General features: G+C 41.3%; 1 protein-coding gene across 2 annotated transcripts; it reads left to right on the plus strand.

Moving 5' to 3' along the window:
• Window positions 1-8,007: 8,007 nt before the first annotated feature.
• On the plus strand, window positions 8,008-16,398 carry LOC118716135 (olfactory receptor 1J4-like). 2 transcript variants are annotated; one of them, XM_036432921.1, is made up of 2 exons: window positions 8,008-8,507; window positions 15,456-16,398. In XM_036432921.1, exons 1-2 carry the CDS (start codon window positions 8,008-8,010, stop codon window positions 16,396-16,398), a joined length of 1,443 nt encoding a protein of 480 aa, XP_036288814.1. The 2 variants fall into 2 exon arrangements, with proteins under 2 accessions (XP_036288814.1, XP_036288815.1); XM_036432922.2 differs by lacking the exon at window positions 8,008-8,507 and having other exon boundaries at window positions 15,371-16,398.
• Window positions 16,399-17,878: the final 1,480 nt, after the last annotated feature.

The following is a 17,878-nucleotide window of genomic DNA, read 5'->3' on the forward strand; positions in this document are numbered from 1 at the left end:
ATCTAAAATTATTGTATGGTCAACACCTCTACATTACTGGTAATTTCACAGTATATCCATCATCTTGTTACGTATAAATGTTGTTATATGGTCACATTTGCTTCTAAGATTCTTAATAATTTTTATTCATAATTGGGAGTTTTTGCTTGTTCATCATCTCTTATAATATACTAGAGACCTAGTGCATCCCCCCTCAGGGGATGTCCAACTCCTGATAGTCAGACTTCCATCCCACAATCTAGGACCATAGGCTCCTAACTGCTCACCTGCCTGCAGGCCTGATCACCCCTAACCGCCTCTACCTACAGGCCTGATCCCCTTCTAACTGCACCCCTGCTGGCCTAATCACTGCCTAATCGCCCACCTGCAGGCCTTATTACCCCCATTGCCCTCCCCTGCTGGCCTGATTACCCTCTAATTTGACCTCCCCTGCCGGCCAGATTGTCCCCTAACTGCTTGCTCCCCCATGCAAGCCTGATATCTCCCCTAACTGCTTGCTCCTTACTGCTGACCTGATCTCACACCTAACTGTTTGCTCCCCTGCTGGCCTTTTCACCCCTAAATACCTCTGTCTCGGCCCCCACCACTGTGGCTTTGTCTGGAAAGAAGTCAGACGTCCAGAAGATGTACAGTTGATCTGGATTAATTAGAATATTACTCTTTTATTAGTATAGATATGCAAAATCCCATGTACAACTGTTACACAATCATAATTGTGGTTTGTCTCATTCTGTTTTGAGATATCTGATTTTTTGCTTATGCAGTTTTTAAAATTTTATGCTATAGCCGAAGCAGGTTTGGCTCAGTGGTAGAGCATCGGTCTGTGGACTGAAAGGTCCCAGGTTCGATTCCGGTCAGGGGCATGTGCATTGGTTGCGGGCACATCCCCGGTAGGGGGTATGCAAGAGGCAGCTGGTCGATGTTTCTCTCTCATCAATGTTTCTGGCTCTCTATCCCTCTCCCTTCCTCCTCTCTGTGAAATATCAATAAAATGTATTTTAAAAATTTTTATGCTATAGAAGACTCACTTATTTAGCATCATGATCTGCACCTGGTGATCTTTTTCTTTTTCGTCTTTTTTTTGAACTGATATTTTTTATGTTGGCTTAAAGCTGATTGTGCATATCTCTTCCTAATTCATAATCAATCACATCATGTGTCTGACTGCAATCAGCCATAGAAAAATTACACTATGAAAATGATGTGCTGCAAAGCCTGGTTGCTAGAAAAAGAGAGAAATAGAGTTTTTAAAAATGCATTTAAGATCAATTAGGAAAATTTTCGAGTAATGAGTCCTATCTTAACACCTCATCTGCTTCTGATAACTGTATATATACTTCATATCCACAAATATATATACAGATAGAGATAGAGATACCAGTATAGTATAGCTGGCCAAGATGCAGCTTTCTCATGGTTAGTGTTTAAATGTTATTTCTTTCATCACTTTAAACTTTTCTTTGTCCTTATGTCTGTTAGGTGTGCATTGTTAAAAATGTAATGTTGGTTTTCGATTATTTTATGTAAGGCAACAATTATTATATTTCTGGAGGATATTATCTATAAGCAGCTAATCATAATATATTTGAATTTATATTTTCCATATTACTGTTTTTTATTTGATTCATCTGTTTCACAGATATCCTCTCTCATATTTCTCCATTTTAATTAAATACACACTTTAAAATTCAAATTTTCCCTTATTAATCATACATTTTCATTTTTCTTGCTTTATAATTATTTCTGTGCTGTCTGTAGATATCACTTCTTACTTTCTCTTTAGACATTTGAGGTATACAATTCAGTGGCATTTAGGTCATTCATCACCTATATCTCATTTTATGACCACTAAAGAACACTCTATATGACAACAATTGAGATTTTGCAAGTGTGAATAAAATAAAAGCAAAGATATCTATGAAGCAATGTGGAGAAATATGCAGATATGTTGCTAAATAAAAAACAGCCATGTGTAAAAGAGCACTATAGCATGTTTCTCTTTATGTAACAATGAAGGGGAATAAAATACACATGTGTCTGCCCATTTGAGCAGAAAGAAGCAAAGGAAGACTAAATCAGAAACTGAGATTGTTTACCCACAAAGAGGTGGGCTGAAGGCCTGGCGAGATGAGTCAGATATTTTATGTAGTTTTGACTGTGCTGTATTTTGCCACTAAAAATAAATAGGAGAGGTGGTGAATAAAGCAAAATAGATTAAAACAATACAAATAAACTGAAATTATATTTCAAATTAACTCCAAAATTAGATTAAAGGTGAAAATAAAATAACCTAAGCAATTCTTGAACTCAGAATTTTGTCTATATGCTCCCACAAATAAAAATAGTCTAAACAAAGTTATAAGCTGTTGAGTATCATTAACAGTGGTGTGAGTTCAAGATTCTGAAACAAGTCACCATATATCCAAAGACTCAGCGATGAAATAAACACGGAAGAAAAGGGTTTTGCTCTCACTCTCAGAAAAGGAGCTCTGTACATGGAAAAGGAGAGGCTGGGAAGGACTCTATGGTGTCAAACTAGAAATGGAGATATCAATCAGAAATCATGGGCTTTTAAATGTATAAATAGATCACAATTTATAGGTTATATATGAACACCTATACTGTTCCTTTTCCCCATCCTTTCTGTGCCACTCCTGACCCATCTCCTGTGGTAAGAACTTCCTTTAGTTTCTTAATTTCTGGTTTTTCCTTTTGGTGTCTCTTTTATACATATTTTCCAGTTGTCTTCTCTGTGATCATTTAGAATATTTGTAAGTAATGAAGACACCAAAAGTTTCAAAATAAATAACACTGGTAATGTATTATAACTCAGAGAATAATAATCCATGAATCAGTAATGATATAAATGAATAAATAAAGAAATGAGTGCAGAATAAGGATACACGTTCCTTCATATAAAGGAATAGAGTATCACTCACACCTGCAAGAATGGTTACTACCAATAAATCAACAAACAACAACTGCTGGCAAGGATATGGAGACAAGGAAACCCCAGGGCCCTGCTGCTGGGGATGCAGACTAGTGCAGCCACTGTAGACAACAGTGTGGAGTTTCCTCAAAAAATTAAAAATGGAACTGCCTTTCAACCCAGTGATCCCTCTTCTGGAAATATATCCTAAGAATATCATAACACCAATAAGAAAGAATATATGCACTCCTATGTTCATAGCAACACTATTCACTTTTCTTAAGGTATGAAGACATCCCATGTACCCATCTGCAGATGAGTGGGTTAAAAAGCTGTGGTACATTTACTCAATGGAATACTACATGGCTATATAAAAGAAGGAACTCTTACCCTTTGCAACAACATAGATGGACCTGGAGAGTATTATGCAAAGCAAAATAAGCAAGTCAGAGAAAGACAAATACAATTATGTGGAGTCTAATCAACCAGCTAACTGATGAACAAGATGGAATCAGAAGCATGGATACATAGAACAGAAAGGCAGAAACCAGAGGGGAGAAGGCTTGGAGTGACTAGATAATGAAGTATTAGCTAAAGAACACATTCGCATACCTCATGGCCATGTACAATAGTGAAATGAAGGCCAAAGAAGATGGAGGACAGGGTAGTGGAGGTGACAAGGGGCAAGTCTACAATAATGTCAACATCAAATTTTTTCATAAAAAGAAAAGAATACAACTAAAAAGGAAGAAGAAATGATAGAATTAGAAAACTCACCATTAGACCACCATATTTGCCATGTAGGCATCAGCAATGGATGTGAAACACAGTGGGTGAGATTTTAGTAAGAAAGATGTTAATGTTATAGTATCAAAATAGCTACCCAAATGATACCTATTAGTTATAAATTTAAAAGAATAACTTAAAAAAAGTAACATTATATTATAGACCCACCTTAACCAATTGATCAAAGATAAAAACTCTAGTAATTGGAAAAATTAATATCACAAACCTAATTATATACACTGTGGTATATATGCCGAAAACAAATGTTGAAAACAAAGCCTGAAACATATCCTATCTAATAAAAGGGTAATATGCAAATTGACCATCACTCCAACACTCAAGATGGTCACCCCCCATGTGCTCAAAGATGGTCGCCACAAGGGGCCAGCAGGGGAGGGCAGTTGTAGGTAATCAAGCCAGCAGGGGAAGGCAGATGGGAGGAACCCAGGCCTGTAGGGGAGGGCAGTTGGGGGAAACCAGGCTGGCAGGGGAGGGCAGTTGGGGGGGATCAGGCCTGCAGGGGAGGGCAGTTGGGGGGTTATCAGGCCTGCAAGGGAGGACAGTTAGGGGTGACCAGGACAGCAGGAGAGGACAATTAGAGGCAATTGGGCTGGCAGGGGAGCAGTTAGGCATCAATCAGGCTGGCAGGGGAGTGGTTAGGGGGTGATTAGGCTGGCTGACAGAAGTGGTTAGGGGAAATTGAGCACTCAGGCAGGCGAGCAATTGGGAGCTAGCAGTCCTGGATTGTGAGAGGGATGTCTGACTGCCCGTTTAGGCCCAATCCCACTGGGTTCAGGGTAAATGGGCAGTCAGACATTCCTTGAAAGGTCCCAGTTTGGAGACATACACCACCACCCCTCCCCATGCACGAATTTCATGCACTGGGCCTCTAATATGTATATATGTATACACTCATAAAAGGTAAACATCATAAAATGTTAATCATTAGAGAATCTGGCTAAAGCCTGTCCAGGGATTCTTGATACATTTTCACAACTTTTACATATCTTTAAAATAATTTCAAAATAAAAGTTGAAAAACCATTTCCCCAGCTGGAGCAATGCCCAAGGACAAAGAAATCTAGGGCATGACTAGAATCAAGGACACTGTCCCCCAGGACTCCAGTCCCTCTGGCTCTTGGACACTTAGCTCCCCAAAGGGCAGTCAGAAATTAGCCACAAGCTTGGGGACTTGCTTGCAGTCTCTCATTAGCAGTTAAGTGTTATCTTTGAACTCATTTCTTTGGAGCTGGTTAGGGAAAAGGAAAGTCTGTAGAAGTGCAAAGGCCCCAGATATTGCATCTCTGTGTCTGGATGTTAGGTCTCCTGAAGAAAACCTGACGAGATGGGCAATAATCTGGAACAGAAGGTGTCTGAACTCAGCGATGAGCCCAGGTGAAAGGAGCTGAAAATCTGCCCTTGGTGATGGATCTGCCTGTGTGCTAGGGGGGTTCATGTGTGAGACTCAATTTCCATGACTCTGTTTGTGTGCATGTGTTGTATATGCTTGGGTATGTGTGCGCGCGCAAGTTCTGTGTTTGCTAGGTATCTGACCCACACTCTTGTTTTAGGGTGTGCAGACAAGTTACCTCCTGGCTTGTGATTAAGGACTCCTGATTCATGTCTGTGGTTGTAAAGACTGGCATCACAACTGAGCACAGGAGTGAGATTGTTGACTCTGCTGCTGGACAGGAAGACGCCCAACTTCACAAGGAACCAAGATCAGCTCAGAGAGGGTTCACACCTCTGCTCAGCAGCGTATGCTGGTGCATGTGCAAGCTCTGTTTATAGGGGACACACTCGTGTGTGACAACAGGAAGGTGTGTTGTTGGATTTTCTATTGTCATATGTGTGACCACGTACATGGGGTGTTTCTTGTGACATTTTCAATTGTTTGTGGCCTTGTGAGTTTTGGTGATGCAGGTGTATAGTATAGAGTTATGTATATGTGGTGAGTTGAGTGCTTTCCTGGTGTGTCATGAGTCACCTGTGTTGGTGTGCATTGAGAGTGTTTGTGGGCGAAGGATGCATCATTATGTATCTCATTTTGTGTTTTACTTGTGACTTGTGCATATATATATGAGTATTTATTAGCTGAACCCCACATTGACCATCTTTTTATTAGGATGGGAAAATGGTCACAGGTGACTAGAATCCTCAAATCAGCTATGTGTGTGTGTGTCACTTGTTTGTGTGTCTGGGTCTTCCAACTTGCCCCATGACCACAAATATTTCTTTTAGAGCACTTCTCTTTGGGAACCATTGGCTGAGATAAAATTCAAAGTACCCTTGTTTCTGACAGATCTGCTGAGTTCTCAGATACCTGAGTGTGATTGCATCACTCAGAGATTTTTAACAGTTTCAGGTAAAGAAATATTAGATATCATGGTGCATGAAGTCAGAGTGCAGGACTGCTACAGTGTTGACCTTGAGACCGTCACTTAACTTGGTGGCCTCTGTTAACAATCTACAAAGTGGAAGGAATGATACTTGCCTCAAAACACAGGCCGTCAACTAACATGTAAGCAAACAATTATGAATGTAAAGGTCATTTGTCAATTGAGAAACATCAACAATTATAATGAGAATTCTCTAGGTATGGATCTAAGAAAATTTTGAAGAACTGGCAAAGGGTGTTTCCAAGGAAGGAGGAAGTTTCCGAGGGGAGTGGGTAAGAGCATGAGCTTTGATTATGCAGACATATTAGACTGAATTGCATGACAGTCAATATTTGATCATTTTTCTCCTTTACATTTATTGTTAATTAAAGTAGACATACAATATTAGATTCTCGTTTGTACAATGTAGTGACTCAACACTTATATACCTATTTCCACAATAAGACTAGTAACAGTCACGTACAAAGTTATTATAATATTATCGGCTGTATTAAAGGGTATGCGATACTTTTAACTTATAGAATATGAAAATACCTACAATTTATATATGTATTTGGAATTTATATCCCTTATATTTCTACTTCCTAACAACTGAAATAGGAAAAAGAACATTCATTCTTAGTGCAGCTGGGAAGATATTTAGTCTGGGAATGTAAGGTTGATGTTGGATTTAATTAGGGATTTTCAATAAAGCCCTTAACCTTGTGTTAAGCAGTGTTTATTCCCCAAAAATGCTCAGCATTATTATGAAAGATAGTTTTTGGAATATTCTGTTCTGGAGTTTTTCTGGCATCAAGTGGGTTTCAATGGCTACCCATTTCTAGAGTGTCTCTGAGTTTACAGCTGAGGGTCAATGGGACCCAACAGGTTCACAGGAAGTCTGACAATGCTCCAACAACACCCACTCAGCACTGGAGTGTCATATTACTTTCAGGCAGAAAGAACTTTCACCGGTTTGTAGAGGCTCATCTTCTATTCCTGCCACAGTGAATTATGGTTTGGCTCTGACCTGGTGTAGAAATAATCCATCCATGCTCATCAAGATATAAACTCATAGGAGAGAGGATCTTACTTTCCTTGTTCACTGCTGCATATCTGTCCTTAGTAGAGATGTTAAAAGTAATCCTACATAATAAAATCCTAATATGCAAATTGTTTCATTGGGAGTTTGACCAGGAGTTTAATTGCTTGCTATGATGTGTACTGACCACCAGGGGGAGGCACAGAACATGGCAGGTGTTGGTGACAGGATGCTAGCAGTGGGTGGCAGTGGAGGTGCTGCAGACCAGATGGGTCCCAAGGAGAGCAGGACTGCAGCAGGATGGAGGTTAGCGGGTGGCACCTGGTCAAGGCAGGTGCGATCAATAACCCGGCAGATGGTGACCAGTGACAGTGGTGGGGGCTGGCCAGCAATGGGGGGTAGGGTCACTGGCTGGCTCCCAGGTGCTGAGGGAACTAGGTGGGGGGCATGGCCTTGATCCATCAACCCACAGGTGTGATGGTGAAACAGGGGAGGGTGACACCAGGCCACGGCAGGGTGCCATGAGTGACTGCAGGGCTGCGATGCTGGGGCACGATCCCTGAAGGCCACCCTGAGGGACCCTACCCATTCACGAAATCATGCACTAGGCCTCTAGTATTTGAATGAAACAGTGAACCTCCTCTTGTTCTGTGTGATGATGTCTGTTTACTACTTTGGGGTTCAATGTTTTCCTGGAGCCAGACTAGAATGGGGGGAAGTTGTATACATTCACAGATATGAGAAATTAATATGAACATATTTAAAAATGATTTTCTCAGAGAATGACAGTATGAGATGTGATGGTTCTAGTCATCATGTTTAATTTCCTAAGATTCCCACATTTTCTTCATCCCCAGCAGACAGAAGAGCAGCATGAGGCCTGAAAACCAGAGCAGTGTGTCCCAGTTCCTCCTCCTGGGGCTCCCCATCCCACCAGGGCAGCAGGGCGTGTTCTTCTTCACCCTGTTCCTAGGCATGTACCTGACCACGGTGCTGGGCAACCTGCTCATCATCCTGCTCATCAGGCTGGACTCCCGCCTGCACACGCCCATGTACTTCTTCCTCAGCCACTTGGCCTTCTCTGACATTTCTCTGTCCTCTGTCACTGTCCCTAAGATGCTTATGAACATGCAGACTCATCAACAATCCATCTCCTATGTGGGATGCATCACACAGTTGTATTTTTTCATACATTTTGCTGGTCTTGACAATTTTCTTCTGGCTGTGATGGCATATGACAGGTATGTGGCCATCTGTCATCCCCTGCACTACACCAGCATCATGAGGGAGGGGCGATGCATGGTACTGGTGATGGGCTCTTGGATTACTGCCTTTGGCAATTCCATGTTGAACACCCTCCTGGTGGGTCGACTGTCCTTCTCTATGAACAATACCATCCCCCATTTCTACTGTGACCTTGCTGCACTCCTGAAGCTGAGCTGCTCTGATGTCTCCCTCAATAAGCTGATGATTTTCACTGAGGCAGGAATGCTTTTCTTTTTGTGTTTTGGTATTATTGCATGCTCCTATATTCGTATAGGGACTATCGTACTGAGGGTGCCCTCCACTAAGAGACTCTTTAAAACTTTGTCTACCTGTGGCTCCCATCTCTCTGTGGTGTTCTTATACTATGGGACATCTGCAGGTGTTTACTTTTCCTCCTCCTCATGGGGTTCCAAAGACATAATTGCCTCGGTTATGTATACAGTAGTTACCCCCATGCTAAACCCCTTCATCTACAGCCTGAGGAACAGAGATATAAAACAGGCCTTAGAGATGTGTGTCAATAGGGTTAAGTTCTTTAAGCAGCAATCATAAAATCCTCCTGTTGCAGTCAGGAGTATACGGAGATAAATCTCCTAAAATTTTTGTATAGTCTACACCTCCATATAACTTTCCTAGAATATGCATTCTCTTAGCCAGTGTAAGATTGTTATATGTGAACTAGCTCATGTTTGCTTCTTGCGTTAATAATTTTTTTATTCCTAATTGGTGATTTTTGCTTGTTCAACAACTCTTATAAGATAATTCAAAATCCTATGCAAAACAAGTTACACAATCATAATTCTGAGTTTGTCTATTTCTGTTTTGAAATATGTCATTTTTTATTATGCATTTTTAACATTTTTTTAAATTAGTAATCATGTATTGAAAGCAGGAAGAGGTTCCACAACATCAGATAAACCAGTTCTGAGATTTTCCCCAAGATAAATTTTAACTGCTCTAGTTTCAGAGTTTATCAAAATACAAAAGAAAAAAGTAGAGGTTGTTGTTTTTGATGTCAATCTGACCTTTGCAGGCTGAGGGAGTGAAAGCACATGTGGTGGGGACTCTGAGGAGCTAGGCTTTAAGATGACTGGTCACCTGTCTGCATTCCTATTGGTGATTCACGAACAACCTGGAGCGTGTGTGTGTGTGTGTGTGTGTGTGTGTGTGTGTGTGTGTGTGCGCGCGTGTGTGTATGTGTAAGGACCATGGGGAGGGGGGTCTCTTGTTCTGGTCAGAGTGGTCCCACCAAAGCACCTATGCTGACCCACACTGACAGAAAGGAAGGCTGGGGTCCCTCCAAGGGGTCTGAGTGGTGGCCACCCCCCTCCCCCCCCAGCCCACCCCGATTGTCTGTGGTGTAAGTACAGGTACAAGCACGAATTCAATGGGATGCAGATGAGCCAGCGAGACAAAGCCAATCAGGGATCGTAAGTGACCATGCAGAACGTATTGTGGCTGGTTGTGCCCACTGCACGCTCCAGATGGGAGACAGACCACAGGCAGACTGGACTCAAGCTGTTACTGCAGAACCTACACTAGGAACATTTCTCCCTTCTCTGTGTTAAAGTGTCTCCAAACCTTGTATTTATATTATTAAAAATGTACTTAGTTTGTGTTAAAAACCAACTACCCAAATGGATCTCAACACAGACTTAAAGCCCAGCAGAGGAGCATTGAGGTGATCTCACAGAAACTCCTATAGTCCGCGTACCAGGTGCCTAAAATCCCTTCTCAGTCCTAAACAGTGGGTTGATTCTGTTTTACTTGGTTTGTTTGTTTGTTTGTTTGTTTACAACAAGAAAAGCTGAGTAATATGGCATAGGTGTACCAGAAACTCTCTCATTGAAAACAAGAACTATTTACACTAAATAAAAACCCAGTTGCAGGCTCCATCTGCACATGTACAGTGTGATGAAGCACACTGGGACCAACCGTGGAGAGAGCTTCTGGCACTCACACCACAGGGGCACATCTGCCACCTGAGGGGAAAGCAATGGTGAAGGAGGGAGTGAGGGGGAAGGGAGGAGTTCCGCTCATTTCTGCTTCTGGAGCTGATTGGACAGCCAGTTCAGTCCCTCATAGATCCCACACCTCGGGCGGCACAGGTAGCCCCAATGGACCAGTTCCTGGGCACAGAGAGTGGAGGCCCAGCTTGTCTGTGATCTCATCTGCATTACTGGCATTGGGGAGGTCCTCTTGTATGCAAACATGAGCAGGACAGCATCCCTGAGCTCATCCTCCGCCAGCATCTGCATAAACTCCTCTCCAGCCTCATTCACATGTTCTTGGTCATGCTGTCAACCACAAAGATGAGACCTTGTGTGTTCTGGAGTTATTGTGCAGATCACTGAGCCTAGATCTTTGTGTTAATTCTGACTTATATGTACGCATATGAGTGTTCATGAGATGAGCCACATATTGGCTATACTTTTATTAGGATGGAAATTTGATCAGGGTTGATGTACATTCTCCAATCAGCAGTGTGTGTGTGTGTGTGTGTGTGTGTGTGTGTGTGTGTGTGTATACCCATGACTATTTCCTAAATTGTCCTCCTTCTGTGGCACAATTACTTAAGATACTCAAATTCTAAGCAACACCCTGTTTCTTGAAATGGTTCTGCTATCACTGCTATTATTTTTTATGTACCTGAGTGTAACTGAATTGCTCAGAATTTTCCAACCTTTCTTTATTTTTAATAAGCATTCCAGGGAAACAAACAAACAAATAAACAAACTAACTAACCATAAACTGCAGGCATCATGACGTGTGAAGGTATTTGGCAGAATTACAATTAAGTACTGATAGGACATTGGAGAAGTTATATAAAACATTGGTCTCACTTTCATCTCTATAAAATGGAAAGAATTATACTAGTTTTATGAGAGCCCTAACCGGTTTGGATAGAGCATAAGCCTGCAGAATGAAGGTTCCCAGGTTCAATTCTGGTCAAGGGCATGTACCTTGGTTGCAGGCACATCCACAAGAGGGATCTATTTTTCTCATCAATGTTTCTAACTCTGTATCCCTCTCCTTTCATCTATGTAAAAAAAAATCAATAAAAATATTTTTAAAAATTTTTTTAAATGTGCAAAATAACTAAATAGACACTTTTCCAAAGAGGACACACAGATAGCCAAGAGTCATATGAAAAAATGCTCAAAGTCACTAATCATCAGAGAGATGAGATGCAAATTCAGATTACAATTAGGTATAACCTTATGCCTATCAGAATAGCTACCATCAACATTATCAAAAAGTGACAATGGTTGGCGAGGCTGTGGAGAATAAGGGACCTGTATACACTGGTGGTGGGAATGCAGATTGGTGCAGCTATTATGGAAAACAGTATGGAGTTTCCTTAAAAATTAAATACGAAACTGCCATTTGACCCTGAAATTCTACTTCTAGGAATACAGACTAAGAAACCTAAAACACCAATCATAAAGTAACTATGCACCCTTATATTCCTGCAGCACAATTCACAATAGCTAAGATCCAAAAACAACCCAAATGCCCACCAGTGGTGAGTGGATAAAAAAGCTGTGATACATTTACACCATGGAATACCATGTAGCTGTAATAAAAAAGGCTCTTTTACCCTTTGAGACAGCATGAAGGGACCTGCATAGTATTACACTAAGCAAAAAGCCAGTCAGAAAAGAAAAAATATCACAGGATCTCACTTAAATGTGGAAATCAATGAACAAAATAAACTGATGAGCGAAATAGATCCAGCGACATAGAAGCATGGAACATATTGTTGAATCTCAGAGGGAAGGCAGACATAGGTGGGAAAAGATCAACTGAAGAACTTGTATGCATGTATGCATAATCAGTGGGTCCAGATAATAGTATGGTGAAGATCTGGGGTAGGGAGTGGGACAGGCTAGAAGGGTTAACATGGGGGCGGGGGGAAGGGCACATATGTAATACTTTCAACAATAATTTTTTTTGAAAATTTGTTAAAAAGGATAAAAACACTAGCTTCTGTTAACATTATCATCCTCCTTCTGATAATATGCACTGGTATATCAGCAATAAGTCTAAGCCTGAAATATACATACAAACATATATACATATATAAATATTCACTCAGAGAAGGTAGGAAACTTAGTAGAATGTTAACCATTATGGAATTGGCTGAAGATTGACCAGGAATTCTTAATATCACTATTACAACTTTTCTGCATCTTTAAAATCATTTCAAATTAAAAACTTGAAAAATATTTCTTCCCAGTGGAGCAATGCTCAAGAACAAAGCAGTCCAGGATCCAGTTCCCCAGGATCCAGTCCCTCCTACTCTTGGACACTCAGCTCCCCAAAGGGCAGTCAGAAATTAGCCACAAGCTTGGGGACTTGCTTGCAGTGTCTCATTAGCAGTTAAATGTTATCATTGGACTCATTTCTGTGGAGCTGGTTAGGGAAAAGGAAAGTCTGTAGAAGTGCCAAGGCCTCAGATATTGCTTCTGTGTGTCTGGATGTGAGGTGTCCTGAAGAAAACCTGAGGAGATGGGCAATACTCTGAAGCAGAAGATGTATGAACTCACCAATGATGAGCCCAGGTGATAGGAGCTATAAATATGCTCTTGCTGATAGATTTGCCTGCGTGCTAGGGTTTTCATGTGTGAGACTCTGTGTCCATAACGGTGAGTGTGCATGCATTGAATATGTTTGTATATGTGTTGTTTGATAGTTGTGTGTGTGTGTGTGTGTGTGTGTGTGTGTGTGTGTGTGTTATGAATCTGACACTCTGTCTCATTTTAATGTATATAGACCAGGTTATCAGCCTCCTGGCTTGTGATTAGGGACTCCTGACGCATGTCTGGCACCACAACTGACCTTCAGGAGTGAGTCTCTTGTCTCTGCTGCTGGATAAGATGATGCTGACCACTTAAGGAACCAAGGTCAGCTCAGAGAGAGTTCAGACCTCTGCTCAGCCGTGTGTTGTGCACATGTGAGCTGTGCCTGTGGGTGACACTCTCTTGTATGAGAGCTGAAAGTTATGTTATTGATTTTCTCTGTGTGTATGTGACCATGTGTGTGTGACCATATGCATGGGTGTTGGTGGTGGTTTAATGACTATGCCTGTAAACTGAATAGACTTAACTGATCCATGCTGACTGCCCTCCTCCAGCAAGGGGAAGATCAGATGGATGGAAGGTCATTAATATACTCTCATTTATAGGATCGTGTATCCTGTTTGTGTATATTGTTTATGTATATGTGGTGAGGTTAGTGTTTACCTGGTGCCTCATGAAGCAGGTTGATGTGCATTATGAGTGTGTTTTGGGGTGAGAGGTATATTATTGTATATTGTATGTCCAACTTTGTGTTCATTATGACTTATATGTATGCATATGAGTGTATGAGTTGAAGTACATGTTGGTTATTCTTCCTTTAGGATGGAAATTTGGTCAGTGGTGACTTACATTCCCAAATCGAGAGAGAGAAAGAAAGAGAGAGAGAGAGAGAGAGAGAGAGAGAGAGAGAGAGAGAGAGAGAGAGAGAGAGGCATCTATGACTATAGTATTTCCTAAAGTGTCCTCCTTCTGGGGAACCATTACCTAAGATACTGAGCAACACCCTGTTTTTTGAAATAGATCTGCTATCATTTTTATGTACCTGAGTGTGACTGAGTTGCTCAGAATTTTCCAACCTTTTATTTTTACTAAACATTCCAAAAAACAAACAAACAAACAAACCATAAACTGCAGGCATCATGATGTGTAAAGGTATTGGGCAGAATTACCATTATATAGTGATGAGACCTTGGGGAAGTTATATAAAACATTGGCCTCACTTTCACATCTATGAAATGGAAAGAATGACACAAGTTTAATGAATCTTGCAGAGCCTCTCCATAAATAGATATTGCATGAATAGAACTTAATGTATTTGAGAACTTTCTGTCAATTGGAAAATAAATAAACATGAAGGAATAAAGTTATCTATTAATAGTAAAGGGAATAAAAACATTTGGACAACTCTGGGTCCTCACAGCTCTAAAATAATATATTGTGCTTGGCTCCTAAGCAAGAAAAGGGAAGTTTCTGATCATACAGTCATATCAGCCTGAACTCCATGAGGTAGCTAATAGTTGGTGATTTTTAATTAACAGAAAATGGAAATATATATATATCAATATATAGTTATAAACATTACATAGCAGATGTTATAGATACTAATATACACACGTGTATTTGTGCGCCATTCTGTCCCTGCTGTACTGCAGTGTGCCTACAGAATTTGTGTCATTCATGTTTCCATAGGTCAAAGAATACAAATCCCTAGAGTAGCTTTGAAGAGGTTTTAAAATCTAGGAATGTAAGGCTGATAAGTGGATTTGATTAGGAAATGTAGGTAAAGTCCTAAGCCTGGTGGTACCCAAATGTTCACCTAAATGTTCAGCGTTATTTTGAAAGATACATGGTGGGCAATTTTGGTTTTGAAGATATTCTGGTATCAAGTGGCTTTCAATGGCCACCCATTTCCAGAGTGTCTCTGAGTTACAGCTGAGGGTCAATGGGAGCAGGAAGTCCGACAATGCTCCAACAATGCCCACTGAGCACTGGAGTCTCACATTACTTTCAGGCAGAAACAAATGACACCATTGTGCAGGGCTCATGTTCTATTCCTGCCACAGTGAATGATTATGGTTTGGCTCTGGCCTGGTGTAGAAATGATCCCTCCATGCTCATCAAAATGTAAACACCTAGAAGTAGGCACCTTTCTTGTTCACTGCTGCATTCCAGTCCTTAGTAAAGATCCTGACACAGACATGATATTAAAAGTAACGGTTGAATAAAACAGAGAACCCCTTCTTGCTACTGTATGATGAGGTCTTGTAAAGTACTTTAAGGCTCAATGTTTTCCTGGAGCCAGACTGGGAGAGAGGGAAGATGTATAAATCCATAGGTGTGGGAAATATGAACCTATTTAAAAATGAATATGTTTCCCAGAGAATGATAGTATGAGATGTGATGGTTCTGTTCATCCTTTCTAGGTGCCTGAGACTCCCAACCCTTCTTCATCCCCAGCAGACAGAAGAGCAGCATGAGGCCTGAGAACCAGAGCAGCGTGTCCCAGTTCCTCCTCCTGGGGCTCCCCATCCCACCAGGGCAGCAGGGCGGGTTCTTCACCCTGTTTCTGAGCATGTACCTGACCACGGTGCTGGGCAACCTGCTCATCATCCTGCTCATCAGGCTGGACTCCCGCCTGCACACGCCCATGTACTTCTTCCTCAGCCACTTGGCCTTCTCTGATGTTTCTCTTTCATCTGTCACTGTGCCTAAGATGCTCATGAACATGCAGACTCGGCAACAATCCATCTCCCATGTGGGATGCATTTCTCAATTGTATTTTTTCATACTTTTTGCTAGTATTGACAATTTTCTTCTGGCTGTGATGGCATATGACAGGTACGTGGCCGTCTGTCACCCTCTACACTACACCAGCATCATGAGGGAGGGGCTGTGTCTGCTGCTGGTGGCTGGCTGCTGGATTCTCTCCTGTGTCCGTGGTTTGTTGCACACCATCCTCTTGGTTCGACTGTCCTTCTCTGCTGACATTACCATCCCTCACTTCTACTGTGACCTTGTTGCACTCCTGAAGGTGAGCTGCTCTGATGTCTTCCTCAATAAGCTGATGATTTTCACAGAGGCAGGAATGCTTTTCTTCCTGGCGTTTGTTGTAATTTTGGGGTCCTATATCCGTATAGGCACCATCATCCTGAGGGTGCCCTCCACTAAGAGACTCCATAAAGCATTTTCTACCTGTGGCTCCCATCTCTGTGTGGTGTTGTTATACTATATGACAGTTGCAGGTGTTTATTTTTTCTCCTCATCATGGGGTTCCAAAGACATAATTGCTTCAGTCATGTATACCGTAGTTACCCCCATGCTGAACCCCTTCATCTACAGCCTCAGGAACAGAGATATAAAACAGGCCTTAGACATGTGTGTCCATAAGTTTAAGTTCTTTAAGCAGCAATCATGAAATCCTCTTGTCACTCTCAGGAGCATAGGGAAATATATCTCTTAAAATTATTGTATAGTCAACACCTACATTTAACTTTCCTAGTATATGCATTCTCTTGTCATGTCTAAAAATTTTTATATGTGTACTAGCTCATGTTTGCTACTTGCATTGTTAATAAACTTTTATTCCCAATAGATAATTTTTGTTTGTTCATTATCTCTTATAAGATAATCCAAAATCCAATATAAAACAAGTTTTGCAATCATACTGGCAGGTTTGTCTCTCTCTGTTTTGAGATATGTCATTTTTTTTTTTTTTTTGCTTATGCATTTTTAAACATTTTATTCTCATGTATTGAAAGCTGGAGAGCATTATTCTAAGTGAAATAAGCCAATCAGAGTAAGATAATCATCACAGGATTTCACTCATTTATGGAATATAACGAACAACATAAATGGGTGAACAAATACAGATTCAGAGACAGAAAAGCATCAATCAGACCATCAAACCTCAGAGGGAATGTAGGGGAGGGTGGAGTTAAGGGGAAGATATCAACCACAGGACTTGTATGCATGCAAACCTAACCAATGGACACAGACAGTGGGGAGGGGCATGAGGGAATGAGTAGGGGGAGTGGAGGAGGTAATGGTGGAATGACACATATGTAATACCTTAATCAATAAAAAAATTAAAAAATAAAAATAAAGCAATAAGAGATTCCATGACACAAGATAAACCAGTTCTGAGATTTTCCCCAAGATAAATTTTAACATTTCTAGTTTCTTCAGAGTTTATCAAAATACAAAAGAAAAAAGTAGAGGTTGTTGTTTTTTATGTCAATCTGACCCTTGCAGGGTGAGGGAGTGAAAGCACATGTGGTTGAGGTCTCTGAGGAGCTAGACTCTAAGATGACCAGTCACCTGTCTGCATTCCTATTGGTGATTCCCAGACAACCTGGAGCAAGTGTGTGTGTGTGTGTGTGTGTGTGTGTGTGTGTGTGTGTGTGTATACACCATGGGGAGGGGGGGGTCTCCTGTTCTGACCAGAGTAGTCCCACCAAAGCACCTGTGCTGACCCACACTGACCGAAGGGAAGGCTGGGGTCCCTATAAGGGGTCTGAGGGGTGGCAGCACCCCTCAGCCCACCCCATTATCAGTGGTGTAAGCACAGGTACAAGCACAAATGCAATAGGATGCACATGACCCAGCGAGACAAGGCCGTAAGTGACCATGCAGAACGTATTGTGGCTGGTTGTGCCCACTGCACGCTCCAGATGGGAGACAGACCACAGGCAGACTGGACTCAAGCTGTTACTGCAGAACCTACACTAGGAACATTTCTCCCTTCTCTGTGTTAAAGTGTCTCCTTACCTTGTACTTATATTATTAAAAATGTACTGAGTTTGGGTTAAAAACCAACCACCAAATGGATCTCAACACAGATTTAAAACCCAGAAGAGGAGCATTGAGGAGATTTCACAGCAACTCCTATGGGCCCC

The sequence above is a fragment of the Pipistrellus kuhlii genome, unplaced genomic scaffold (genome assembly GCF_014108245.1).
Source record: "Pipistrellus kuhlii isolate mPipKuh1 unplaced genomic scaffold, mPipKuh1.p scaffold_m20_p_12, whole genome shotgun sequence".
Lineage (NCBI taxonomy): Eukaryota > Metazoa > Chordata > Mammalia > Chiroptera > Vespertilionidae > Pipistrellus > Pipistrellus kuhlii.